The following is a 27933-nucleotide window of genomic DNA, read 5'->3' on the forward strand; positions in this document are numbered from 1 at the left end:
ATGAAAAACAATAATGATTAAAGTTAAATAATAACAGAAGAGTTACAGATTGAAGTAAGGTTTGATAAGCTGGAGGAAACTAACAACATAACCTGGAAGGATGCAGAGATAAAAAATGTTAAAGTTAATTGAAATAGAGAAAACAGTGAGAAGATCTAGATTACAACTACCCTTGAAAGACTTCTGGGTCCCTTTTTTAAAAAATCAAGGAAATGAAAAAATGCAGTATGTAAAGTGATCTGGTAATATTTGAAAATGCTAAAAGGCATAATGCTCAGACTCATGATTCACAGTGAGTCCTAAACAGGTAAATAAAAATAATTTTATTGACATTTCAGAACAAAGGCAAATAGAATAGTTTAAAAGTAACTGATGAGAGTTGTATCTTATTGGATTTTATTATATGTGATAGTATAAACAAAAGTTTTTATAGACAAGGAGATAATATAGAAACCATTGTCCGTTTTCTGTTAGTTGGTTCTGAATATCCTGTAATACTTTCATTCTCTTGAATGGTTTTACACTGTCTTGTTATGTTTGATGCTATAGTATATGAAGTTATACTCAAATATTTCAAGGAAAGAGACACTATGGTAACTCCTGTTATGTCAGGTTATCTTGTGGTGAAACAATATATTGCTTAAATTGTTCTGTTCTGACCTGTGTTGTTATGTCCTCTTTTATCTTAATCTCCTTTTTTTAAATAAAAAAATAAAAGTAGGGGGCTGGAGGTTTAGCTCAGCAGCATAAGAACCTGCCTTGCAAGCAGGCAGTCGTGAGTTCGATCCCCGGTACCAATAAAAAGGAAAAAGACAAAAATAAATAAATAAAATAAAATAAAAATAAAAAATAAAAGTAGTTGATGAGAAAAGCATCATTACCCACAGGAATGACACTAGACTTTTGCACTATAACAATAGAGGCCCACGGACAATGGAACAGTAATTTTAAGTAGTAAGGATCTGTGTCAGAATTCTGTCATGTAAAGCAATCTTTTGAAGATGAAAACATTGTTTCACATTACCACTTCTTACTAGTGAATGTTTTATCCTTAGCTTTTCTTCTCTTCTACCTCCCTAATTAGCCATTTCTTCCTAATTACAGTAACTTCTTTTCTACCAAATTGTGAACATTTCAAGATTTATCCTTGGCTCTTGGCTCTTTTCCTCATTTATCCTCAAATCTTCAGTTCCTCATGACTTGCAGATTCGTGTTTGTTTTCTGCCTTTATCTCATTGGAAATTCAGCCCAGGGTCATAGGACTTGGAAATGGCATTTCCCAGTTTCCTCACGTCCCATGCTGCTGCCGGTGGCTGGATTAGGTATCTTTCCCAGTGTCCTCCGGTGTTTTGTTGCTATGCGTGTTTTTCTTTGTGGTGCTGAGGTAGAACCCAGGACCTTGTGCTTGCTAAGCTTCACCACTGGGCTCCACCCCCGGTACCAGGAGCAAGTTCTTCGTGTCCAGCCAGCCTATGTCCACCATTATTCAGAGACACTCAGCTTCCCAGCTTTTCTTTTGGTACTGGTGGTACTGGGCGATGAAAACAGGGCTTTTCACTGAGATACATCCCACAACTTTTTGAAGTCTTTCCTTAGAGACAGGATCACACTAAACTGCTAAATTGCCTGAGCTGGGCTTAGACGGTCCATCCTGCTCCCTCAGTCTCAGGGAGAGCTGGGTGCTGAGCACCACTCTGCACCTGGTAGCTTCCCAGGCCCTGTGAGGAAGGCTTCGGAGGTTTGCCAGCTTCTGCTGGCTTATGTCTTTTATGGTATCCCAGATGTCATGTGCCCTCCGGACGGCCAGGCAGGGCGGAGGGACCTTCCTGGAGTTTGAATTTGCCTCACCAGCCACCGTGCTGCTGGCGTCGCCCTCATGCGCTTCCCACTCTGCTCCAGACTGTTCTGCTAATCTTCCTTGCCCCATCTTTCCTTGGTGTCTTGGGTCTCAGGATGATAGAAAGTTATTTTGCACTTTTGCAAGATTAAGAGATGGTATTTGGCAGTTGCACAGCGTGAGGCCTCCTAACTAACTGGGTTGTGGGAGAAACTGTCTTGTGTGTGGGTGTATGGATGCGTGGGGGTGGGTGGATGTGTGTGCGCATGTGGGAGTGGGGTACGTGGGTGTGGGTGTGGTGTGTGTGATCTGGGTGTGGTCTATACCTAAACGTAAAACGTTGAAGGATGAGCCTAGGAGGATTCACAAACCTTGGTGGACTGAGGAGACTAGAACAGGATGGGTCCCTGGGGCCAGGATGCACGCCAGAGTCAGCACGCGCTCCTGTGTCGCCCTGGGCCGTGTCGTTTCCTAACCAGATGAAACGACCTTCGTGATTTAAAAATAAAGGCAGCAGTCTCTTTTCCGGCCTGCTTCTCTCTTCTGCGCAGCCCCGGCCACTGGGAAGGTGCCGGTGCCGGTGCGGGTCGGCCGGCCCCACGAGCCTCCACCCGCGCTCCGGTGCCAGTCCCGCTGCTCTGCGCCCCCCCTGCACCGCGGCGTCTCCTGAGCGCCTTTCCTGTTTCACAGACCCCGGGCTCCACCTCTGCCCTCCCGCTTTTCCTAACATGCTTTTGAAACCATGCAGCAGCCGAGGTCTCCGGGCTTGTGTTTCATGCTTTTTCCACCGAGGTGAACACAGCGCAAACTGCTTCTCTCCTGCTGGCGTTCACCCCAAAGCCACCTGGGCGTCTGCTCCGAGTTGCAGCCCGCCCCGTTTGGACGGACCCAGGCGAAGCCAGCACGGCTTCCAAGGCCTCTCGGCCTCTGCCGCAAGCCGGTGGCGCTTGGACGGGAGACCGCGAGCCTGGTGCCACGCACTGGCATTTCACACGTGTGAGTCCCAAGAAGGTGGCGGCATGTTACTGCTCACAGGCTCTGGGAGGAGCTGGCGCGATGTTTTTCCGTGCGCCTAACGACAGAAGCACTGGGCTGGGGAACAGGACAGATGGTTCTTGTTACATTCTATCCCCGACTGGAAGTACCATTCCCTACCAGAAATAGAACGTAGTTCCAAAATGCAAGAGAGAGAAATTGTCAGATAAATATCTACACTATTTTGTGCCATCGGTTTGTTTAAAACCACAATCTCAGGATGAATGCAACGGTGTGCGGTGGCACAACCCGGTTATCCTAGCACTTGGGAGGCAGAGGCAGGAGGATTGCCTTATTTTTCAGGTCAGTCTGAACTAGCAAGTTCAAGGTCAGCCTACACTACAAAGCGAGAGCCTGTCTGAAAAAAAAAAAAAAAAAAAAAAAAAAAAAAAAGACAAGTGCGTTTAGATTTCAGCAAACTGGAATAAAAAAAACATTTTTGGATAATAAGCATTAATAGTCACAAAATAATTAGTTCTCAGGTAATATAGACATTGACAAATGGCTGGATATAAATATTTTTACATTCCCAAGGCTTATGTTAATATTACCACCCTCTTGTCTGGTACAATCTTGACTGCCCCCGTGCCAAGACCTTGCAGTCCGCCACACACAGGAAGCCTCTCTTCAGTGACAGATGGCACCTAGAAGCTTCAGAAGTAAAGACAGATGTATAATTTAGAAAAGCCTTTAATTATTCACATCCTCCAGGTATTAGATATGGCAAATTTTTGGATAACTTTGAATTTTTTCTCACCTTCTTTGTACATGCATTTTTTAGAATTAATTGTAAGGAGTACACAAAAGCATAAAAATTATATGGTACATAGTACTGGAGAATATGCTTGGATATACATATATACTGTGTAACATTTACAACATATCTCCTTAAACATTATCATTTCTTTATGGTAAAGCTTGAAGAATCCTTTCTTCTAGCGTTTTTCCCCCAGCAGTACAGGGATTTGAACCTGGACCCTGAACATGCTAGGCAAGGGCTCAAGCACTGAGTTCCAGCTCTGGGCTGTCCTGCTTTTAGGAGCCCTTAAGAACATTCCATTCTCTACAGTCACTCTGCTGTGGGCTCATACTCCAAAACTTCTTGCTCCTACCCGTAAATACACAAGTTTTATTACCCAGGGTCCACCATGGAAATGTGATGAAATGCAGTCTGTAGGGAGGAGTCCTGTAAAATGGAAACAGGTTTTGTATCACTTAAATGTGAGCATGCCTGTATACTCAATTTGCTGAAAGATAAGAATGATAGCTGTGTCAGAGGACATACATAGTACTGCAATTGTTTTTATGAATGTTTTAGGTGGGAAAGTTGCCAAGAAAGGACTCATCTCCTAAGAACTCTGGACAGCATGCTAGAGCCATGCAGGCTGGAGCTGTGCCCAGCCTGAATGGTCAGCTTGGGGATAAGCTCGGTGGGCAACCCGTTCTCAGAAAGAACAATCTAAGCAGACCTTCACTGCCCTGTGGATTGATTCCAAGGAACCCTTTAAATGATCAAAGCACAGTCTGATAGGCTAAAAATGCAATAATTGGTATAATTAACCAATAGTTTTGCAGCAAAATGTTTTTAGTGATTCCTGACTCCTTTGCATACTGATTGGTTTAAGAGGCGATGAAACTTTTAAAGTTTAGCATTTTAAAAATGTAACTCAGAGTTATTTGTGGCTTTGGTTGTTGGAATAATATCAAGGGGTCTGTGCTTAGGTTTCATCATCAGAATAATATCAAGGGGTCTGTGCTTAGGTTTCATCATCAGAGCCTTTGAGGTAGCTGGCAGAACCTGCCCACGGCGTCTGGCATCTCCATTGAAGCTGACCTGTGTGAGCTTCAAAGACACTGGCAAAGAAGGGTAAGAGTTGCCTCCCTACAGATTCTGTGGTTTTCTCACAAGAAAGACTCAAAACACCTGCCACCTCTCGTAGTTGAAAAGATGCTTCTTTTAAATTAAGCCCAAATAGAGTACCAATGACAAACTCATCGTGAAAGAAGAGGAAGCAAGAATTTGGTCTTGGGCCCTTCCCAAGCCCAGAAAACAGTTTGTGAACATCCCTAGGGCGTGAGTCTGGCCTCTGTACTCTTAATACCTGCTGCCTGGGGTTACTTTCTCTTTGTCCCCATGAGGCAGGGAACTCTTCCCCATAGCCTCGGAAGAGTTTGGAGGGCCCACTGTCCTCACAGGTGGTGGAGTTGTGTGGACACAGCTAGGCCCTGGGCAGGAACTTCAGTCTTCCTGCTGGTTTTCTCCCTTCACAGGAGCTAGAATTCTTTGCCTCTGCTACTTGGTGGTTGGCAGGCTTGCAAGACCTGCTAACCATCGATTTCACACATTTTCTAGAAATATATTCTTCTGACTTCTAAACCAGTTCACAGATACCTGTTTTGAGAGTAAAAGCAGCAGTGTGTAGGTGAGGCCCACGTGGGTTTGGACGTCTCCCTAGTCCATCCTGGGAGAACGTTCCGCAGCTTCTCTTTGTATGTATTTCTCAATTACCTTTCCGGTTACAGCCTTCTGGTGACGTTCACGGTGATCTTATTGTCCACTGTCTGTGCTCCTCAGGGAAGCTACTCCACCGGGAATGATGATAAATACTCTAAAACGGAACATGGGATTTTAGTGGAAAGATGTGCATTGATCAATAAGTGCAACAAAAAAACGATGAACTGTGTTGGCTTCCTATTTCTAAATGCAGAAAGGTAAACTACGATTAATATTTAAGAGCTATTTCCTTCCTTTCTCTTCAAAGGCTTTGTAGTCAGCATCACAATAGGCCTGCCAGGGAAGTGGGTGACAAGTATTGTTAACAAATATGCAAATTCCTGCCAGGCAGGACACTCCATTTGTCTTTTGGGCTGCCTTTGTACATTATCTAATCCACATAACTGTCACATTACAAGAGGGAAGCTACTTTGTTTAGGAGAAATACATTTTCTCCTGTTATTCCACCTTACATTCATTCAGGCTTTCTTGAGCTAAAAATAAGTAAACATTCCACAATGAGCAGTAAAACCAAAATACCAGCGACCCATTGTTCCTCGCCATACTTTTACTTCAAAACTGAGAAGAGCCAGGCATAGTAGCACACACCTGGAGTCCCAGACCTTGGAAGGCTGAAGCAGGAGGACCACTTAGGAGCAGCCTGGAAAGCATACAAGACTAAGAGAGAGGAAATGGAAACTCTCCTCTCTTTTTTGTCCCCTCCCCAGTCCAACTCAGTCATTTTCTCCTCCAGGAAATAATCTGGACTAGAAATATATCCTAAAATGAACTGAATTTCAGGGGAGGATTTACACAAATTCCTGGTAATAAAAAATTGCACTGATTCTGACACACACAGGGGTCAGAAACCTTACAGTGATTTTCTTGTCAGCATTATTTCTTTGGTGGTGGGGGTGACAGGGCTTTGCTATACAGTTCAGGCTACCTTTGAACTCACTTTGTGGCCCAGGCTGGCCTCCAATTTATAGCAATCCTTCTCAGCCTCCCACCACACCCAGCCTTGCCGGCATTATTGAATTCTTCAAAACAATCGGGATTCAAACATTACAAATGTATCATGCATCCATTTGCAGTTTTCGTTGTCATAATCAGTACTTTATTTTTAGTTGTGTGTAACAGAAATGCAAGTGCATCTGTCTCGGTCTGTCTTCTACTGCTAGGACAGGACACCGAATCCTGGTGATTTGTCAAGAAAACACTTTCTCCTCCCACTTCTGGAGACTGGGAAATCCAAGGTCCAAGGACTGTGTCTGCCCAGTAATGCTGTGCAGGACGTCACTGCCCTTGTCCTAAATGTGGCTCGTGACCTGTTAGGTATCACATGTGCCAAGTTCACGGTCTCACAGCATTAAAGACTGAAGTCGCAAATTGAAGAGAAGAGTTTTATTGAAACTAAGGGAAGAAGAAGCTCCTGGGTTCCCCAGAGGGGTCCCGAGTGGGTGGCCACTGAGGTCCTTGTGGGGTGATTTATATGGCAAAGTCATGATGTGGGTACAACACGGGTCAAGCTACCATCAGCCTGCAAGGACTACAGCACAGCCGCTCAGCTAACATTGGTCCAACAGGGAAGTGAGTCACAGAGCCAGGGCACATGGGAAAGATGCGAGGGATTCTGGAAGAGGCCAGGAGTGCGGGTCTGGCCATGCTGTCATCCGCCTCTGCCTCTGATGGTATCTGGCCCGCCGGGTGTAGTACAATCTCACCTCGCCTATCTCACTGGCTATTGCGCCTCTGTCCTGAGGCCTGGCTGTCTTCAGATGTACCTCTGGCCACAATTCTGCTGTCTGCTTTCTGTGCTGACTTCCGCGAGTTCTCTCTGGGTGCACATTCATTTCCATCTACTCAGCTGCCTATAATAAAGCAGCCCACGAAGAGCATAGTCCTTTAGGGGGAAAACTGTGAAATTCTGGGTGAAGAATCCCCAGGAGTCTGGCTATCATCTCAGCTTTCCCACTGTGAACTCAGGAGCTGCATCCTTAGCACTTCTTAAATTTTTAAAATATTTTTGAGACAAGTTCTCTCTAAACCAATAAATTGCCCATACTGAACTGGAATTTGCGATCCTTCTGTCTCAGCCTTCCAAAGTGCTGGGATTGTACGTGTGCTCTACCATGCCCAATTTATCAGCAGTGTTACAGACCCACCACGGTCTGGAAGGGACTGCTCCTGTGAGGCCCCGTGGCTGGGGAGATGATCTACAATCCCCCAAAGAAGAAGCTGGCTGATGAGCAGGAAGCTATTAAAATAAGGAGGGGATAAAAATCATAACTGTGCAGGGCAGTCCAGCACTTCTGAGGAAACCGTCACTCGCTGGGGCTCAGAGGCCCTAATGCAAGCTAGCACGGGGCAGCCACAGTGGGTGAGTCGGAGAGAACTGAATGGAGACAGTGTTCCCTAGGGCACGGGGCAGATGCAGGGAAGCCACAGAAATGCCATTCCCAGGGTGGAGGGACAGGACCTTGGGCAGGGTCTCCGGGGAATAAATGCTCCGGATTCCTGCAGTCTTCGGCCGATACACCCTATGGCTGAACGGCCCGCAGACAAAGGAGTCCGGGACTCGTTTCTGGCGGGCCAGCCTACCGGGCAGGCTAGAGCAGAGGAGTGGATGCCGGAGGAGTTGAAAATACCAGCTGGGCGGTGCACATTTAGGCAGACAGCCAGTGCGCACGCACTGGTCTCCCGAGGTGGAAACGGTGAGAGGTGGGCCAAGCTCCATGCTGGAGACCTCGCCTTGCGTGGGTTTGCTGCCCAGCACCTCAAAGAGAGCTAGCGAGCAGCTGTGCAAATGAATATCCAATAAATATATGATATTCAAAAATTAGCTTACGTTGTGCAGTATCACCTGTCTTAAATAAAAAACATTATTTCCCTCTGTTTAAGCTGTTCTTTGAAAACTAATACATTGCCTCGCAGCATTTTGTATTCTTGCTTGCACTGACGAGAGATTCAAGAATCCTGCTAGGCAAGCAGCCTGAAAGAAACTCGAAGGCCTGAGGAGCCCGAGGCTGTGAGGGGCGGCCTCGCCAGAGCCGAGTCCCCAGCGATCATCCGGTCACTGCGTGTCCTCACAGGGCACCAGCGTGGTCTCATCTGCAGAAGCTGCTTGTCCAGACCGGCTCTAATTTCATTACACAAAAACCACTGGCCTTCAAGTTACAAGACCCAATAAAATCAGTGATTACTGTCCAACAGAATATAACGTGACTCAGTTTTGAAAACTTTTTCAAATTTAGGTGCATTTTGGTTTGCCATTATGAACTTACAGGAACACTGTCTAATACTAATTCTGTTGCACTGTATACAGTAGAAAATAAAACCTGGTTCATGGGATTAATTTTTCAGACAAGCAAAGGTTTGAGCTGAGGAGCAATTCAGTGGTTAAATGCTTGCCTCTCTCATGCGTGGGGCCCTGAAGTCCATCTCCAGCGTCAGGGGAAAATAACTTTTTTTTTTTTTTTGCCACTAACCAGGTCTTTAAACTGGTAGCTGGCTGCCAGTTCCTGTAATGGCAGATACTGTGGCGAGGATGACCACTGACATTCACGAGATTCTGCGCCCTGTGTGCTTTCTACACGAGCTCTTCCTGCGGCTGCTGTGTCGCTGCGAGGTCACAGGAGAACTTGCCGCTCAAAGAGGGCTAACACACAGCCACACTCCTGGTAAGGCTTCAGGTCCACTTTCAAATTCCGGTCTGTGTTGTTCTGATCCTTGCCAAGCAGCTAAAGAATGCAGGCCCTTGATGGACCATTCCCTGCCCTCCCAGGGCCTCCACTGGGGAGAAGGATTGTAGAGATGCATCACAGATGAGCCACCACTTTTCCTAACTCTTGGTCTTGTTTCTGCCAGTTGAAATATATGATGTGAACTGTGTGTATGTATCCGTTACACTAGGACCTTAACGGGACAAACAATGGACTAAGAAACAAATGACCTGAGGTGGCTGCTCACATTTGTAACCTTAACACAGGAGGATGGCAAACTCAAGACCAGCTTGGGCTGCTCAGTGAGACCCTGTCCAGCATACACACATACACATTGGAGAAATAAATCACAGAGGAAAACATGTTTTTATAATAGATGCTATTTTATCCATAAGTCCAATGTATGCTCATCATTTAAAACACAAGAAAAGTAGGAATGAAATTCAGTTGCCTATTCTTTAAAAAATGGCGTATCAATAGTGATAAATACTTCAAACATTTAAAAACGCCTTTTTTTCTTAGGAGGATCTTTCTAGACAGTCTGTTTCTTTGATGTTTAACTGAAGCTGTGAGTTTTGAGATGGTCTCTTATAATTCTTTTTCATTTTTATTAAGCTGCAGTGCTTTTAAAACCTAGTTGTATAACGGAGGTATAATTAAATGTTTCTTTTATATTTTAAAAATTTATCCAATTTAAGAATTGTATCATTAAATAGGCTGTATTATATTCAGAACACTGAGGTCTTCTTAACTCTTTTAAGACTTTCGAATTCAAGTACGAAATGAAATCTTAAGCTACCTGAAAAAAGTATCTGAGGTGACAGACTGATGACTAATACACTGCGACAAAACAAGACAAAACAAAACACCAATGCAATGGAACAAAGTAACTTCCCATCAAACAAACTACCGAAACTTAATTATGTAAACCAGGGCTATGGTGGTATCAAGTAGGCGGGACTTCCATTTTCTTTTTCATTTACCAAAAAGATAATACAATCAGGAGTCTCAGTGCATTCCTACATTATGAAACAACAAGAAGTTTCTCTCTAAAACTTATATTGTAGGGGCTGGAGATTTATCTCAGCACCATAAGCACCTGCTTTGCAACAGGCAGTCGTGAGTTCAATCCCTGGTACTGATTTAAAAAAAAAAAAAAAGAAAGAAAACTTATATAGATGTAGATGTGGGGTGGAAAAGAAGAGGCTTGTGAGATAGATATATACAAGTTAAAGATAACTTCTGACTTTTACATTTACTTTTTGTTTTAAAAATTAAAGCATTTCCTGTGCTGTTTGGATTTTGTTCATGCCTCCCCAATATAGTTTTATTTTTAAATTTTTTATATTGTTTTTGTTCTTTAAAATTAAAAGTTAAACAAAGTGGAGGGATAATGAGCAGAATATGAATCATTTTGTAATGAAGATTTTAGCTGATGATCCCTGAGCAACCATGGGGATCAGAGTTCACTCTGAAGTCCCAGGCCATTGCCTGCCTGGCCTTCTAGCAAGTATCCAATAAATATCTCTCAAATAAATGAGTTCCTGAGCAAGCAGGAGAAATCCAGAATAAAAGAATAGCAGGGTTCTGGGGCCACTGTTGAATTTCACAGTGATGAGGGTGGGAGTGTGAACGACCTCATAGATGTAAATGGTACTCAGCTTTGAGGTACGTTCCTTACCCAGTGCAAACACTTTCCATACATGTAGTCTATTAAGTTAGGCATTATCTCAAGCTGAATGGATTCTTTAGAACTTTCCAAAGCCTCGATGTGCAGCAGAGAATGGCTATGGGCAGCAAAGTAAAAAAAAAAAGAAAATCTTGAGGATTGTATGCTGTCAGCATTCTGTTGCTGTGACAAAATACCTGAGCTCAACAATTTAAGGGAAGGAAGGCTTATAATTTCATGGGGTTCAGTCCATGGTTATCTAGGTTCATTGCGTTTAGGTTTGTGGCCAGACAGAAACATGACAGTGAAAGAGCCTGTCAGAGGAAAGCTGCTCACCTTGTCCTTGTGGCAGCCAGGAAAAAGAGAGACAGACAGACAGAGAGAGAGAGAGAGAGAGAGAGAGAGAGAGAGAGAGAGAGAGAGAGAGAAACAGAGACAGAGAACAGAGAGAACCCAAGAGAGCTGGAAGGGGCTACTGGTGTCCAGCTATTGTCCCCAGAGTTACACACCCATCACTCACTCCCTTCAGATACATCCCACATTATCTTTCTATCATCTCCCAAAATGGCATCAAGTTACAATCTTATCTGTGAACTGATGAACTTGGAATTCTTCCACTAAAAGGGAGAACGTCCCCAAAGTCCACCAGCAACCAGGCTTTCAACACAATGAGCTCCCCCCCCCCCCCGCCCCGTATTAGGAGGTTAACCTAGCACCTTCTCAGTGACCTATATTCCCAATTCTTTTTAAATTTTTTATTTTGAGACAAGATCTTACTAAATTTCCTGAGCTGTGCTAGAATTTGTAATCCTCCTGCCTCAGCCTCTAGAGTGCTAAAATTACAGACATGGAACCCTCAGCTCTGAGAGAACAGTTGGGATCCCAGCCCTATACATGAGTACAACCCCAGAGGAAAGCTGGAAATAAAGGACAAACTTAACTCTTACTCGTAGGAGTAGAGGTGGCCTTACAGGACTTACCCATTAACTAGTTCTCTAGCTCAGTTTTTCCAAGTGAAAAACTAACTTGTCATCTAAAACCCAACTGGACACATTACAACTTTGCTATGGTCCGAGTGTCTGTGTCCCTCCCAGAATAAACATAATACATTGGAAGCCGAAGCCCCAGGCGACAGGTTGGAAAAGGCAGCCTTGGGGAGGCAGAGCTCTTGCCAAGGGGATTTGTGCGCCTCTGAGAGACCTGTTTCTCCTCCCAATCCAACTCGGTGGAGGGAGGGTCCCCATAAGAAGGTGCCATTGTGAGTCACAGTGCTCCCACACACCCCAGGTGCCTTTTTCAGGTTTCCCAGCCTCTAGAACTAGAAGAAGTATATACTGCTTAAAGCTACCCACTGCATTTAGCAATCCTAGAAGATGAAGATAGACATAATCGATTTCTCTTCAAAAAGACTTGGAATTTTCATGGTTGCTCTTTGTTTACTAACTTAATTGATTTTGTCTAGCCAAAGATGAGTTACATAGCTCATCTTTTGGATGAGCACAATTTTTGGAATACTGAATTTTATTGTAGGTCCTGATTTAACTCAGTGCTCTAAGTTCTATAATTGTACCATGAAAACTGTGATTCACTTATTTTTTTTAATCACATTTGTTTCTGACCTTTTCTTCTTGTTTTTAGGTTTTTAGACACAGGCTTAAGGAGTCTTTGAAAAACAAAATGTGCTTTAATTTTATTAATTATGGAACTTAAGAAGCCTTTTAAAACCAGGGTTGGTGAAACACATCTGCAGTCCCAATGCTTGCGAGTCTGAAGCCTATCTCAAAAGACAAAAACCAAAGCTAACTAAAAAATAGTCTTTGGCAGCATTTAAATTCCACTTAGAGTGTCATCATTATCCTTGCTTTGGACCATCATCTCCCATTATGAAAGGAGCAACTCTCAGCTGTCTCTTTACATGTCCTCATGTGCAAAGAGATTGTATGGGTTTTCTCTTGGGCCTGTGGAAGCAGAGAAAAAGATGCATGAGTCCTGATGCCTAAGTCATAAAGCCTTCACTGGTTCTTGAACTACTTCATAAGTGGGAAGTAAATTATTATGACATTCAGATGCATCACAGTCCTGGGACTGGAAAATAACAGCAGACGAGAAAGCAGACTGGAGGCGAGTCTCTGTGGCAGAGCCCTTGCCCAGCAGGTCCGAGGGCCTGGGATGGATCTGCAGCACCTGCCAGCCTGCAGAGAAGCACGGAGAAGTTCCATATGGGATGGGTGGCTTTGGGGCGGGAGTCTAATAATATCTGATGGAAGGGCTGTGCACACGTGGGCGCACACACACACACGTCTTAAACGTTGAATGACAGCAAAGCTGCAGAGATGTGTGTGGTTGGAGTTTCTTTGCAGTGAGCACCTTAGCACTCTCTGTGTCTGTCTGTATGTGTTTTCTTTTCTTTCCCCATCAGATACCAAACCCAGTGCCTGGCATTTGCTAGGCAAGCCTTCCACCACTGAGGCAGCCCAAAACGAAACCTTGGATCTCTTCATTCTCCTCCAATTTGTCTTACTGCTGACTGCATAATTGGAGCCTAATTTCGTGGTGTTTTAAATTAGAACTTTATTTAAATGGTTTTTGATGTTTATGAGTGATTTGGGAGACAGATTCACAATGGGGCAATTTTCTCCTTTAAATCATGTGCACGGCTCTTCGCCTATGTGAACACATCTCCTGTGTGCACATCAAAGAAAACTGGGGATAGACCGCATCGTGGGAGATAAAATGCTGTGGAGGTCTCACTGTCAGGATTGCCTTGCTTCTCTCATATTTCATCAATGCACCTGAGGTCCTTAGGTGCTCTAAGGAAAAGTATAATGTGATTTTTGAGGTAAAAGTCTTTTCTGAAAATTCATAGCAGAACCGTCATATTTTGCAAATATGTCAATTTTGTCATCCTTATCCTTTTCAGTTTTTAGAGAAACTATGAAAAGTAGGACAAGTTGATTTTAATTAATATTTTCATAATTCTCTCCAGAGTGCATTGTAATTTGCATTACTTTTAAAGTATTTCTGGAACCACAGGGGACGTCATTCCCCAGTTTAACTTCACAGTTACAAGTACTATAAATATTAGTATGATATTGTGACTTAAGAATATTGTTGGTTGGGGGTGGTGGAGCAGGCTTGTAATTCTAGCACTCAGAGGCTGAGGCAGGAGAATCACCACAAGTTTGACACTTGCGGGGGCTGCATAGTGAGTTCAAGGCCACCCTGAACTGTAGAGACTGTCTCAATATTCAACATTGCTTGGTTGAAAAACTAAGCATTGGTCTTTTGCACGTGTCATGTTTTATGAATTTTTAGCCATCTACACATTTAAGACTACACACGAGGTGACTTCTTTTTGCATGGAACAGGGTTGTGCAACATATTTAGGGGGAAATGCAGTTACAGAGATTGGTGGGGAGTGGAGAGTGTCCCACCATCACTTAGTTCAGATCTAGGTAGGGCAAGGCTACCCTGTGATGCGAGCTTTGTGTTAAGAAACTTCCTGCTTCCCTGAGCAAGACTCGACCCTGGGGGTCAGATGGAGTTGTAGCAGCCTTGAAAGTGCTGGAGATGCGTCACCACCCATCTCACTGCATCGGGGCTCATGTTTAGTGTTTTAATTGTGAATTTACTTAGAGGCTGTCCTGGCTGACAGCCCCCGTCTGCTGTGGGCTTAGAGAAGCTCATGACACGGTCACAACCAACGGTCCCAGCTTGTCCCTGGTTGGTCCCAAGTCCCTGGATCAGGCCAGGTTGTCTTTTCAAAGGCCAGCGTCACAGTCCACCAGGCCTGGACACAGTCTCGAACCCTAGATGTGGGAAAATGAGGGGTCCAACCTATGTTCTAGGCTTAGGAAAACACTGCGACTCTCCAGCAATTTCTGATTTCCTTTCAGTGGGCACTTTGCCACTCATCAGTTTTCTCTTTTTTTTCTCCCTTTATACCTCTTTCCCTTCCTTCATGTTTTGCTTCCTTCCTTTCTTCCTTTTGGACCCTTTAAACCCTTTTTTCAGTGCTCCTGCAGTGCTGGTGGCCTTGAAGTCTGTTTAGTCCAGTAGACATTCAGCCATGGTGCCAGTAAAGGCATCCAAGAGGTGGGCCAGGCCCGGGAGCTGTCTCCACCATGAACCCCCGTCACACAGTCTGTCCACCTGAAATCCGCTGTCTTAACCCAGCGGATGCACCACCTTCCTCCAAAGGGGAAGCATTTGGAAGTGAAGTGTTTGAAGCCTGATTGGAATCACAGACACGACAAACAGGTATTTTATGCACAACTTAGGGACTTAGTGAATATAGATTGAATTTTAGATATTATGTAATTAAATTTCTTAGAAATTATAAAGGAAATTTTCTTATCAATAGGAGGTATATACTAAAATATTTAGAGGCTTAGTGCTATAGTACCTTGATATTTGTAACTCACAAATTATTTGGCAAAAATATTTGTATTTTGCATACACCCTCACACACAGACTTTTTGAGCTGGGGATGTAGCTGAGTGGTGGAACGCTTGCTTACCATGCTCAGTGTCCTAGATTTAATTCCCAGAAAAAGAGAGAGGAAGGGAAAGAGACAGAGATAGAGAGGCAGAGACAGAGAGATTTGAGAGACTTTCAGGAACCACAGGGAGCAACATTCCTCAATTTAATTACATAGTTACAAGTGGTCCAATAAATATTAGCATAGTAGTGGAGATAAGGACAGACAGCAGAGAGATGAGAGTGAAAATGTGACAAAGTGATGCAAAACACACACCATTTTTTCAACTTTCCATGGGGGAATGAAACTACATAGTACTAAAACTAGAATGTGAAGTATCGAAAGTAGTTGAAAATATATGGAGCTATTTTTTCAGTCTTTAAGGTATTTGTAAAACTAAAGTTTTGATTTATTAGACTTACCAAAGAAATCTACAAATGTTAAGATATTTTCAGTTGCTCATTTTAGATAAATGGATTTACGAACATCTAGAGATACAAATTCGATTAATCTCAGAAGTCATGGCTAAATGTGAGTTGTCTACCAAGCAAACAGCTCTTTAAAAGCTGACTAACCAGTTTCTTCTAATACATTTTTTATATAATACTATCTTCCTAGCGGCTTAGAAGCTGCTAAGTCAATAAAGCAGTATTTCTTAGTGTTCCCTAACCAATAAAATGTATTTTCTCCCTTTATTCACCCAGTTACCAAAGACTCAGTGATTGTCTATCCTGTGCCAGGGCTAGTTCGAGGCTCTGAACACGCAGGAATATAAATAAATGGGCCCTGTTGTCAAAGCGTTCACTGTCGGTTAGACAGGCAGACATCTGACACCTGATTAGAGTGCGATGCTCAAAGCACTGTCACCCTGGCATAAGCTCCTTTGGGAACGTGGAGCAGGGAGCCCCAGTTGAGGGAGAAAGGAAGATGGCCCGAGGGCTAAGTACCCACGTAAGAACCATGAAGTTGACCTCCCCACAGCATGCCCTAGACCTAACAGCTAAGGGGAACCCATTCGAGCGGTTAGGGAGACAAAGGGCCCGGGGTACAGCAGCACCAACACTGGGGCCCGATTGCTCAGAGCCAGTCAGCTGGTGCAACTTGCAGGCACGCTGAGGATCTGGACTTGCTGGCCTGTGCCTATCCAGCTTTCTCTGAGCTACTTTGACCGCATGGGATGGTAGACCCTTGCCCCTGCTCCGTCCTGGGCCTGGGCCTTGCAGGGTTAAAGGAGAGCCATGCAGGCCTTGGAGGGTGGTGGGCGGTCCTTAACCATTCTGGGGGATGCCCCACCCAGATCTCATTTCAGGCTATATCGGGTCCAGATAGATTCGTATGGGTAAATCAATCGTTCAGAGGTGATTTAGGCCATTACTCAAAGACAAGCGATTGTCATTGAAACCTTAAAAACTGAGTAAAGGAGGCCCTGAGGGCCACAGCAGGCCCCAGCTGCCCCCAGTGAGGCGCTGGTGTGTGGCAAGGTCCAGCTGAGGACTCAGTGCCCTATGCGTGCTCTGCTGAACATGTAACACTGAGCGTGTAATTCCAGGTGTGTGACACCGAGCGTGTGACACTGTGTATAACGCTGAGTGTGTGATGCTGAGTGTGTCACTCTGAGTGTGCAATTCTGAGCATGGAATGCTGGCTCTGCTGATCCCTGCTTAGAGGGGCTGAAGGAGTGACAATTTCACAGATGAGCCTGGAGGTCCTGGGAGGCCCCAGAGCAGGCACAATCAAAGTAGTAGAAATCACACGGTGGAGAGTGCTGAGAAAAAGCCACTCGGGCCCTGCTGGGTGGGAACAGCCCCAGCTCCCATGTGCCCCACGATGTACTTGCGCTTTGATGGCACACAATGACATGGCCAGATCTATAATTCAGACAGGTTACTGTGCAAAGGCCTGTTCAGATTCTAACAAGAGCAGAGGTAACCAAAGCCCAAGGCTACACAGGGAATGGGCTCCAGAGATGTGGGCAGGACACAACGGTCTCATCTTTTGCCAGAATTGTCTACACGACTTACAGGTCTGCCTTTTTTTTTTTTTTGTCTTTTTCATTTTTATCGGTACCAGGGATCGAACTCACGACCGCACACTTGCAAGGCAGGCGCTTATGCTGCTGAGCTAAATCCCCAGCCCCCGGTCTGCCTTATTTTTGACACAGGACTTTGCTATTGGTTTAGCCTGGCCTTGAATTCATTTAGCCAGGCTGACCTTGAACTCACAACAATCCTCCTGCCTCAGCTTCCCGAGTGCTGGGATTTTAGGCATGTGCCACCACACCTGGCTATGAGTCTTCTTTTGACAGGTGAAATACAACATCTTTTCATCATAAGCATAGAAATCACCTTGTTAGGTATTCTTTTAAACACCTTGGGAAAGGCACCACATTTGCGGATGGTGATTGCAGAAGCCAGGGTTCTCTCTGGTACCTCCAGCTGCATTTCTCAGGTGATTTTGGCAGGAAATGAGGTTCAAAGAATGCAGATCTGAGCTGCAGCAGAGGCCTCAGGGATGGCCAGGGAGGGCTGGCTGTGTGATTCAACACAGTGTGACAACTGGCTGGGCTGGGACTGGGTGGAAAGTGAGTCAGATGTGACTCCTGGTTTTGCGTGAGCCGATGACGGTGTCATCCTCCAGGACGTGGGGCTATTTGGAGAGCATTTACAAGAAAGAGTTGGAGTTTAAATTTGAGTCCGTTTGCTTTACATTTGAATCTCAAAGCATTTCCAGTACCATTTGATGAAAAGATTTTCCTTGTTCCTTTATCCAGTACCAGGTGACTCTTTCTGTGGATCTGTCTCTGGTTTTTCTATTCTGTTGCATCAGTGTTTAGGCCCACTGTTTTGTCATATTATCTTTTTGTTTTTTGAGGGTCTCACTATAAAGTTCAGGCTGGCCTAGAACTCATGGTGAACCTCCTGCCTCAGTCTCCCAAGGGCTGGGATTTACAGGTATGCACCACCATGCCTGGTTTTGGCACATTGCCTTTATGGATGTAGCTGTGTAATGAGTCTTTCAGCCTCAAAGAACTTCAACTTCCTCCTTTTTTTATCAGAAGTGTTTTGCCCTTTTCTATGAATTTTTAAAATTATAGTTGTTGTTGTGGTGGTGGTACTGCAGATCAAATCCAGGACCTTGTGCATAGCCAAATATTCTACCACTGATCTATGCTCTTGGCACTGTATGAATTTTAGAATATACTTGTCGATGATTACTGAAAAGCTTGCTGGGATTTTGATTGTGATTACACTGATTTGATAAATCAAGCTGGGGAAATGGACTGAATACTTACTACTGATTCATATATGACATCGAGTCTTCCAGTCCGAGTGGGGTACAGCTCTCCATTTTTTTTTTTTTGTCTTTTTTGTTTTTATCGGTACCAGGGATCGAACTCACGACTGCCTGCTTTCAAGGCAGGTGCCTATGCCGCTGAGCTAAATCCCCAGCCCCCTTGCTCTCCATTTTTGAGGACAATTTTGAGGCTTAGTCTCATGGCTACAGATCTTGTGTGGATTTCATTATCTCTGTCCCTCAGTGCTTCATTTCTGACTCACAGAGCTGCAGGGGCCCTGCGGTCGGGGAGGCCCTGGAGTACCGATCTTTGGCCTGTCATGGCCTAGAGTATAGGGCAGAATGATTTGGCTTTTAAAATCTTTTTAAAACTAGGGAATTGCTAATGTTACAGACTTATCACTGTGATTATTTTCTTTGAATACAACGAAATTTGGTCTCTATTTGATTTTACTGTACATTCTCCTGGAATTAATCTCTTAAGTGTTGTGCATCGATTTGTTTATATTAGTAATTTGGGATCAATAATTCTGGTATTTAAAAATGGCAAAATAACACACAAATTAATTGACTCTGTTCCTTCCTTTTATGAAGTGATCATGAACCTGCTGATTTGTAAGAGTGAATTCTAGTTTTTAATGACAGCAGAAATGCCTTCAGGCTCCAGGCATGGCCAGTCTGATATTCTGCTGCTCTTCTGCCCCGTGGAACTTAAGACTTTCCAGGATTGCCAGCACTTTCAGGGTTGTCAAAGTGGGGGTCACCCACAGGTAGGAGCACTGATCCAGATGGAAACTTATTTATACTTCAGGCTCTGAGTTACAACAATAAGTGAAATAAAGGTAACTTTGATCTTTCTTTCTTTTTCTTTCTTTCTTTCTCTTGTCTTTTCAAGACAGGGTCTCACTATGCAGTTCAGGCTGACTTAAACTCACTTTGTAGCCCAGCCTATCCTCAAACTCACAGCAATCTTCCTGCCTCAGCCTTCCGAGTGCTGGAAATTACAGGTAAGCGCCATCATGCCTGGCCACCACTTTGGTTTCCAAATTTAAGATTCTGCAGAATTAATGAGACAGACTGGTATATTTTTAGCCTAAAATCTTTCTTAGAAACTTGAAGGGCTGGATAAATACTCCATGACTAACGCAATCCCTCTTTGGGAGAAGGGAGAGATGATTTAGAGTATTTACTTTCATTAATTCTGTTTTGAGTCACTGTCATGTTAATTTAGCAGGAAGGAGATTACTAAACACATTTTACAGAGCAGAGACATCCCCAGAAAGACTGTGCTCTGCATCCAAGGCTGTGGGGCCGGCATGACTGTACCCTTACAGCCTCCCAGGCTGGTGCACACACCTGTGATTGATCTGAGGTAAAAGTGCTGGAAGTTCAGAGCCCACCCAGCACAAGTTTGTGAGATGCTAATTTAAGAACAATAGAAGCTGGGGATGCAGCTCGAATTCAGGACAGTCTGGGTCAGATTCTCATTATATCACTTATATGTTCAATTGTGTTGGGTAAATTGGAATTTACTGCCTGATGATACGGACTGCAGGAGCAGTCCTGCTGCTCTAATCACGCCAGCGTGGCCCCAGGCTGTGTCACAGGTCTGTCTGCGAGGCACTGGGCCAGGGCAGGGTGGAGTACCGTGGATATCACCTTATGAGCTTTATGAGGCTGCAATTTGGTGCAATTAGCTCCAGATGCTTTGAGACACAAGCTCATCCCTTCTGGGTGAGATAAGGTTAAGGGGAAACTGAACTCTGTTCTATACGCCCTTATCCTCGGCAGGGCTTATTTTATAGGATAAATAAAAGGTGAGCATATGGAACATACTGACGTCAGCCAGGGCCAGCTACAGCTGCCCCAGAAGAGAATAAACGTCCTGTTTGCATACTTTGGGTGTCACCTTTACCCAGTCCCCATATTGCATTCCTTTATTCTCTTTCTGCCATTTACTTGTGTTTTCCTTCTTGAGGTCTCTAACTCGGTCCATTTTGTCCTGTGGTATTTTAGACTTCCTCTTGCAACCTCAAAAAGGCAGTGTGCTTTTCTCCTGTGACCACTTGCCTTTACATTTCCGTATGGCCACATGACGGACTTTCTGATCGTGAGAACAAAAGCAACAATCTGGGCTCAGCAGCCTCATCTAAGCAGCCTCCATGCGCACTTCCCATGCCCTTGTTTGCCCTTCACTGCTTTTGCTTCATTCAGATTTGTAAACTCAGTGCATAGGCGCTTTGTCTTTGTTTACGTACAGATGGTGCCTAGCACCGGTCTTGGATTTGACAAACATTAAATAATCATAACTTCAGGATGATTATTAGTATTGGCATTTAGAAGTCACAGCTGGCCAAGAACACCAATTCTCTGCTGTTGCTCAGATGACCTTGTCTGATTTGGACACGCCCGCAGCAGACAGTTATATTCTAGCACGCTTGCATTTACCCTTGGATACCACCTGGAGACCAGAGCTGGCAATGATTGCAGCTGATCTTCTTTGGAGCACTTGCAAGTTCTTTCCCTGCATGCCGGCTTGCTGTGGATGTAATTTCAGGTGTGTATAATCACCTCCACATAACCAAAGAAACCCAGATATGAACTGTGGGAGTAATAAAACCCAAAATGTGTAATTGTCATTGTACAAAAGAAAGGAAAAGAAAGTCCTCTAAAAGATGTAACTGCATATATATTTAAGTGTATAAGATAGATAACCATATTACTGAGTTTTGTTGGATCATTGAACAGTCCCCTCTATATGCTTTAATTTTGTAACTTCAACAACTATTTCTAAGATGACAATATGTAATTAACTAGTGATTTCCTACTGTTTATTTTTTCTGAAATTCTGTATAACTTGTACCCTTTTTCTGTTTTTTTTTTCTTTTTTTCTCCTTAAATAAAATTAAAAAAAGAAAGAAAGAAAGAAAAAGAAACCCAGATATGATCTTAGACAATGCTCCATTATAACAGAATTTTCTCACTGGGTTAATGTTGCCTGTTTGAAATGGTCCCCCCCACCCCCAAGTTATCCAGGGGGGCTTTAAAAGCTTTTGCATTATATGCCTAGGATCCCAGAAGCTTGGAAGGCTGAGGCAAGAAGGTGGCAAGTCTAGCCCAGCCTGGGGTAACTTGGTGACTTAGCAAAACTCTGTGCTGAAAAACAAACCAATCAACCAAACCAAAACAGCAACAAAAGGTAAGGGCCTGGGGCTATAGCTCACTGCAAAGGCCTTGGTTTCAATCCTAAGTATTAAATTAAAAAACAAGCAAAGTAAAATAAAACAAAACTATAGGTTGACTACTCTTACTGATCATGTGATGGTATTAGATTTTAACAGAGATCCTTAATTTTACTTATTTTCAAGCTTAAAAAGACACTGATTTTTATACCTTACTTAAGCTTCTTTGCAGGTTCCCTTAAGACTGGCAGGCTAATTTTGGACCACAGTTCCACGGGCAATTTATAAAATAAATGCAAACACTTAGGCAACAACAGACAGAATCTACAAACATTTAACAGTGCATTCATTTCCTTTCAGAAATACCAGCCTCAGCTTTCTCACAAGAAGGAAAATAAAGCAGGTTGCTCCCTCCCATGGCCTCGAGACTTCAAACTGATGGAGCAAAGCTGCAATGTCAGGTGAGGGATCAAGCAGTGTATCTGAAGAGAGTGGCTCTGTTAACTTGCACATTAGTTGACTTACACATTTGATTTTATGTCCAGAGAAGAAGCCAGGGAATAACTTTGATAGATCGGGGAAGTGGGTTTCTTTTTCTAGAATCAGCTTCAAAACAACCACACACTTACATGCAATCTGTAGTAGGGTAGTTCTTACCTACATGGCCATTCTTCCTCTCTGAATTGATTCTGTTGCCTGTAGAATCAAACCTGAGGTTCTAAGTTGCGCTGCTGATACCCCGTATCTAGCTGGCTTCAGAACCCTAGAGCAGGTAACTGTACTCCTGGCCAGGGAGTCTCTGGAATGCTGTTTGCAGGTAAATCCACTCTTTCCAGCCACAGGTGCTTCTGGATAGCCAGCATAGGCCCTGAACCTTCTGCGATTCTTACTGATTTGAGTGCAAGACTCAGAGAAAATGAAAAACAGTGTTTAAAAAAGTTTCCAAGGGCAAGGACGGCATATGAGAAATGTCTGTAGTAGAACTGAACCCCTTGGCCAGAAACCTTGCTGAGGAGTGGGATGGCGACAGGAAGACTGGTCTTCTGGGTGGAGCTGGGCAGCTCTGGGGTCCCCTCTCTTACTCTTGTCCTTTTTCGAGGTGGTAATGTCAACCAGCGCCTGGAAGGGGGCCCCAGGTATCTTATTCACCACTACATTCCATGGAGGACCTTTACCTCCTCCGAGGTACCACGCAAAGTGATTACCCACTCTATTTCTTATTTAATAAAATGAGCTTTTTTCCTCTTTTCTTTTTATTATCTTGTGTTATAGCTGGACTCATGGGGCTTTTTTTTTTTTTAATAGAAATGACTCTGGATACATAACCTATATGACATATTATGGATGTATGTGATTTTACAGTTAGAATGTAGAATGGTATTAAGGCCAGAACCTAAAATGTATTTCTGGACCTAAAACTAAGTAGTCTATCCCCTAATGATTTTCTAGATAACTGGGTGAACAAAGAACAAAACTCTTCATTTTTATACTTGCCTTCTGAGGCAGGCTAAGAGAGAGTTTACTTTGATTATGGCTTGTGACACAATTGGGTGCAGAGTAGCTGGCAGATTTTCAGAACTGTGTCTAATTCCATCTTCTGCATCGTGTGCAGTGAGTGCTCCAGTGTTAATAAAACAGCAATTCATGTCATGTATCAGGTGTCCTAGATTCCGAGCACTGATAGCATTGTTGACATATGTAGATAAGTAGATTATACGTGGTGGGGAAACGAGGTTTAATTGAAGTTAAATGATACCCTGGAAGGTGACAGTGAGTTAATCATTTTGTTGGTGGCTAAGACATACTATCTATCATGCCTTACCTGGGTCAAGTACAATCCAGCGTCACAGGACAGCATCATAGCACAGCGCCAGAATAAAGAAAAGAGCTGATTTGCAACCAGAACTCACAGCCATATGGCTGAGATCTGGCTCAGAGGAATTGCTGCTCATGTCCTTGCTTCCCCTGGCCTGTAGGGTGAGAAGCCTCATGCATCTGACCCCATTACTCTCCCTCTTTCCAGCCCTCTTCCAAGGCTTTACCTTGGCCCAGAGGAAACCCAAAGGGGTGGCTCTTGTAGGGGGCAGGATTAGCTTGGAGGTATAGGCTGGGTTGTCCTCCTATGTATGATCCTTTCTGTGGGACATGATGGAACCCCAACAGAAAGAAAGGGGTAGGAGACGCAGACCAAAAGCTGATACTCCCTGTGGCAATACCCCTCCTCCCAAAGTTCAACTGTAGCTCTTTGGATTTATGATAGGGCGTGTGAGTCCATTTGTTAGCTCCCTCCAGACCTTCCAAAGTTAAAGTCAGGTCTGGAACTGGGGCAAGTCACATGGCCCATTTTACTGTCAGTTTCCTCATCTGCAAGTAGGATGATAATAACTATTCCAGTAACCTCAAAGGGTGGGGATGATACCAACGATCTTGAAAATAACCACCATCTGATGAGTATGTACTCAAGCACTGTGCAAGAGACTCTGCATACACTATATGTAACCTTCACAAATCTTAAGTACATAAAGCTATTTTCTTTTTTTAGAACACAAAATGGGCTGGAAAAGGTTAATCTTCTCTTCCAGCCTCCTCTTCTCAACCAGGGATCTAAGTGAGACAACATATGTAACCATCTAAGGGAAACACAGAGTAACATGATGGTTACTAATGTATTTTATCTCTTCAATACATTTTTGAAAACTGCCTATGTACTGAAGACATCACTGTCAATGAAAAGAACGAATGAAAACCATTGGCTTTAGAAGCCTACGTTATAGTGGAGGGAGAGAAAAACCTAAAATACATGTTAGATGGCAGCAAATAAAGCCAGGAAGAGAATGAGTGTGTGCAGAGTTCTGGAAAGATGATATCTTGAATAATGATGTGAAGGAGGTGAGAAACAACATGGTACTTTTTGTACTTTTCTGGGTACTGTTGTTCTTTGTGCTGGTGGGTGTGGTCTGCCAGGCCGGTGGAAGGTAAATCCACACTAGTAGAAATGAGAGATGGAAAAGACAAGAGATGGAACTTGCCCATGGTTCCTGAGACACCATGGAGTCTAACGTGCCTTTGCACATGAGAAGGGATAAGAGCCACTGGAGACCGGGTTGGAGAGAGTTAACTAGGAGGAGGCAGGGGGCAAGTCCACAGGCAGTCGTCCCTGGCCAGGAGCCCGCTTTCACAGTGTCCTGGGGAACTGAGGAGAGTCACCCTGGCTGTGTCCTCAAAGACCTACCGTTGGAGGGCCGCAGTGCAGGAAGAAGCTGCGCTGGCTCGTAGCAGGGTCACAGCCACGGAGCTGGCACACAGAGGCTGAGCGCGGTACGGTGCCAGGAAGGCTGAGCTGAGATCGCAGGTCTCACTGGCCCTTGAGGGGTGTCAGAGAAACAAAATGAGGGAAGGTCCTGTTTTTTTTTTTAGCTGCTGAGGGCTTCATTGGTTTGCTGAATTCGGTGAATGGAACATGTTTAGGGCAGGAGGGAAGGAACCCAGTCTATGCTTCTTCATTCTGAGATGTCTACAGACACCAGGTGGAGATGTCAGGTATATTTTTTCACTTCACTGAGTTTGAATCCTGCCCCTCCTACAGAGGGCAATGGCACTAAATTCCTTTGCTGGCACAATGGTGGTCTGTGATACAGAATTTGATGTTGGTGCTCAATTGACAGGCGAGGAAATATTAGGGTTAGGTGCTATGGCACATGGTGTGATTCCAGCACCCTGGAGGGCAGAGGCAGGAAGGCCACAAATTTGAGTCCAGCCTAGTCAACTTAGTGACCTGGTCAGACTACCTAAAAACAAACAAACAAACAAACCCCCAAAAACTATACATAAAATCCCCAAAGTAGGTTATTTCTCCAAGTAACCATGCAAATCTGTTTGTCACCCAGGTGTCTTAGAGACTCCCAACAGGAGCTGACAACCTCTTCAGAGCGTTTAAACAAACTAGATGTTAAAATGCATGTCTGACAGTCTTTAAAAAGCTCACTGTGGCTGGTCATAAAAAAAACCAAGCCTTGTCTCAGCCTCCATGCAGACACCAAAACAGACTTGAGCACGCGCGGCGCAAAGAAAGCAAAACCCGAGTGGGAGGGGTTCGGCTCCGCCAGCGGGGCCCTCGTGGTGGCTGAGTCCGCACTAGACCCAGCCACGACGTCATGGCCCAGCCCGGACGCCAGGGCACCCGCCGTGAGAACCAAGGGGGCCCAACGCCGAGGGGACGCGCGCTGCCATTCCTAAGGGTTCAGGGGCGCCGGGCGCCGCCCCAGCCACTACCTCCCTCGGGCACGACAACCCGCGGCCCAGGGCGCAGCTCACCAGCGCGTGCGCAGGGAGGCGCGGGGGCGGGCCCCGGCATAGGCCTGCTCCGCCCCTGTGAAGCGGCGGCCGCCCATTGGTCCGGCGGTTCGTCACTCGGCGCTCACCATGGTTGCAGCACAAAGCAACAAGCCCTGGAGGCCGCTTCCTCCCTGAGGAGCGGCTCGCGCTGCCGCCGCGGCGCGGGCGGAGGAAGAGGCGGAGGAAGAGGAGGGGAGTCGTCGCTTCCCACACGCTCTCGGGCGCCTCGCTCGCCTTCTCACCCGCTCGCGGCCTCGCACGCCCTCCCGCTCCGCCGGACGAGAGCGAAGTTCCGAGAGCCGAGCCGGAGCCGCGCGGGCCGAGCCGGGCCGGCGCCCATGGGCGGAGGCGCGGCGGCAGCGGCGCGGCCCGGGGGGATGCAGCAGCAGTCGGGGGGCGCGGCCGGGCCCAACAGCCGGCGACCAGGAGCGGCGGCGGCCACCGCAGCGCGCGCGCTCCGCAGCGTCAGGCCCTGAGCGGCGCCCGGCGGCCGAGCCGGCGGCGGAGGCGGAGCGACCAGCCGGGCCCCGCCCCGCTCCGTGCCCGCCCCGCAGCCCGGCGGCCCGCGGCCCGGCCGCCTCTGTCCCCAACCCCAGCGAGCGGCGGACGGGCGAGCGGGCGGGCGGAGAGGAGCGGCGGCGCGGCCCGCGGCCATGGCGTCCTACGTGGATAACAGCTTCCGCCAGGCGGTGATGAAGAACCCGGCTGAGCGCACCCCGCAGGTGAGGCCCGCCCTCACCCCGCTTCTCCCGCCGGCCCGCGACGCCCCACCCGGTAGCCCGGCCCCGCCGCGCCCCGGTGTGGACCTCCGCGGGCGCGATCTGGGGTGAGGTCCGCGCCGCGGTTGCCTTCGCCCCCGCCTGCCCGCGGCCCTCCCGCCTGGGCTCGGTGGTGTGCGGCGAGGCAGGGAGAACCCTGGCGTGGCTCCGCGCGAGAATGCTCGGTGTTGACCTTCGGAAGCCAAACATTTGGTGCTCGAGTGCTCCTTTACTATTTACGCTGTTGAGCTCAGGTGCTGCTCTTCGTGGACCAGGGCAGAAAGTTGAGTAGCGAGGCCAGTGCTTGTAGTTTGAGCTGCAGACCTAACTGCAGAGCAGGCTTGTTGAAAAACATCCCCAGGAAGGGCATCCTGCGGATTCTTTCCCTGTTGCACAACCTTCCTTGTCGGAATTAGACAAGTTTGTTAACCTTTGTCCATTTGTTTACCCTCAGGTGTCTCATTCTGGGACTTGAAGTGGAGGGCTTGCTGACGGGGCTGGATTTGGGCTGAGGCGGGGATCTTCTGGAAAATTGGTGGCTTGATTTTCTTTGCTTTCAGTTGCTGACCGGATAATGACGTGTATTCCCCATGTTTCGGGACGGTGGCACGGGGGCTCCAGCTGGCCATCCTGCTGGAGATGACTGACCCTTTTGACCTCCTGACCGGTTAGGGGTTAGCGCGTGCAAGAGGCTGCTTCTTTTTTTTTTTTTTTTGCTTAAACGTTGGGTGCTGTGTTCGAATCTAAATGCTTATTCATTCTCTGACAAGATTATTTAATATGAGGAGAAAGGAATGAAACAGAATCGTGCACTGGCCACCTTTTCAGGGATCCCAAGAATGGCATCCGGCAGTGTTTCTGAGTTTTCATTTTGCCGGATGGAGCCGTGACATTTGCAGAATCATGGGTGGTTTGTAGATGTTTACCAAGTCTATGGAAGACTGGCAGAGGTTTGCAAGAATTTACTGGCATCTCCAGACAGCTCAGCTCTGAAAGGCTGTTTCTGTCTTTCTAATCCCAGAAAGGATCCTGTGGCTTTGATCTTGTCCCTTCTTTGGTGAGCACTGTCTCCCAGTGCCTTCTTCCTCTCGTGTTTGATTTAGGGTGTTCACTTGCAGCAGTGCGCA

The 27933-nt window shown here is 45.7% G+C and overlaps 2 protein-coding genes and 1 long non-coding RNA gene across 19 annotated transcripts in view; 2 read left to right on the forward strand and 1 right to left on the reverse strand.

Annotated features, from left to right (window-relative positions):
• Positions 1 to 304: 304 nt before the first annotated feature.
• Positions 305 to 26703, reverse strand: LOC101788001 (atherin-like). 13 transcript variants are annotated; one of them, XR_010051520.1, is made up of 7 exons: positions 26028 to 26167; positions 24946 to 25077; positions 23536 to 23683; positions 5265 to 5481; positions 4009 to 4058; positions 3427 to 3523; positions 305 to 2929 (listed from the first exon to the last, which is right to left on the reverse strand). XR_010051520.1 is itself a non-coding variant. In XM_063260925.1 (4 exons), exons 1-3 carry the CDS (start codon positions 26701 to 26703, stop codon positions 5421 to 5423), a joined length of 606 nt encoding a protein of 201 aa, XP_063116995.1. In that variant the 3' UTR covers positions 305 to 3523; positions 5382 to 5420. The 13 variants fall into 13 exon arrangements, 4 of the variants coding, with proteins under 4 accessions (XP_063116995.1, XP_063116994.1, XP_063116996.1 ...); XR_010051519.1 differs by having other exon boundaries at positions 3427 to 4058; positions 26028 to 26421; XR_010051518.1 differs by having other exon boundaries at positions 305 to 3523.
• LOC134478723 (uncharacterized) lies at positions 19653 to 21729 on the forward strand. The gene is made up of 2 exons (XR_010051521.1): positions 19653 to 21088; positions 21602 to 21729. It is a non-coding gene; the product is annotated as an uncharacterized LOC134478723 (long non-coding RNA).
• Rapgef2 (Rap guanine nucleotide exchange factor 2) overlaps positions 26639 to 27933 on the forward strand; it is a 224964-nt gene continuing 223669 nt past the window's right edge. For all 5 annotated transcript variants that reach the window (XM_063260907.1, XM_063260909.1, XM_063260911.1 and 2 more), the window contains exon 1: positions 26639 to 26770. In XM_063260907.1, the coding sequence (XP_063116977.1) occupies positions 26702 to 26770 (69 nt within the window). In that variant the 5' untranslated portion in view covers positions 26639 to 26701. The remainder of the gene's footprint in view (positions 26771 to 27933) is intronic.

The sequence above is a fragment of the Cavia porcellus genome, unplaced genomic scaffold, assembly GCF_034190915.1.
Source record: "Cavia porcellus strain 051 isolate PalLab524CR breed Dunkin Hartley unplaced genomic scaffold, mCavPor4.1 scaffold_14, whole genome shotgun sequence".
In the NCBI taxonomy this organism is placed as follows: domain Eukaryota; kingdom Metazoa; phylum Chordata; class Mammalia; order Rodentia; family Caviidae; genus Cavia; species Cavia porcellus.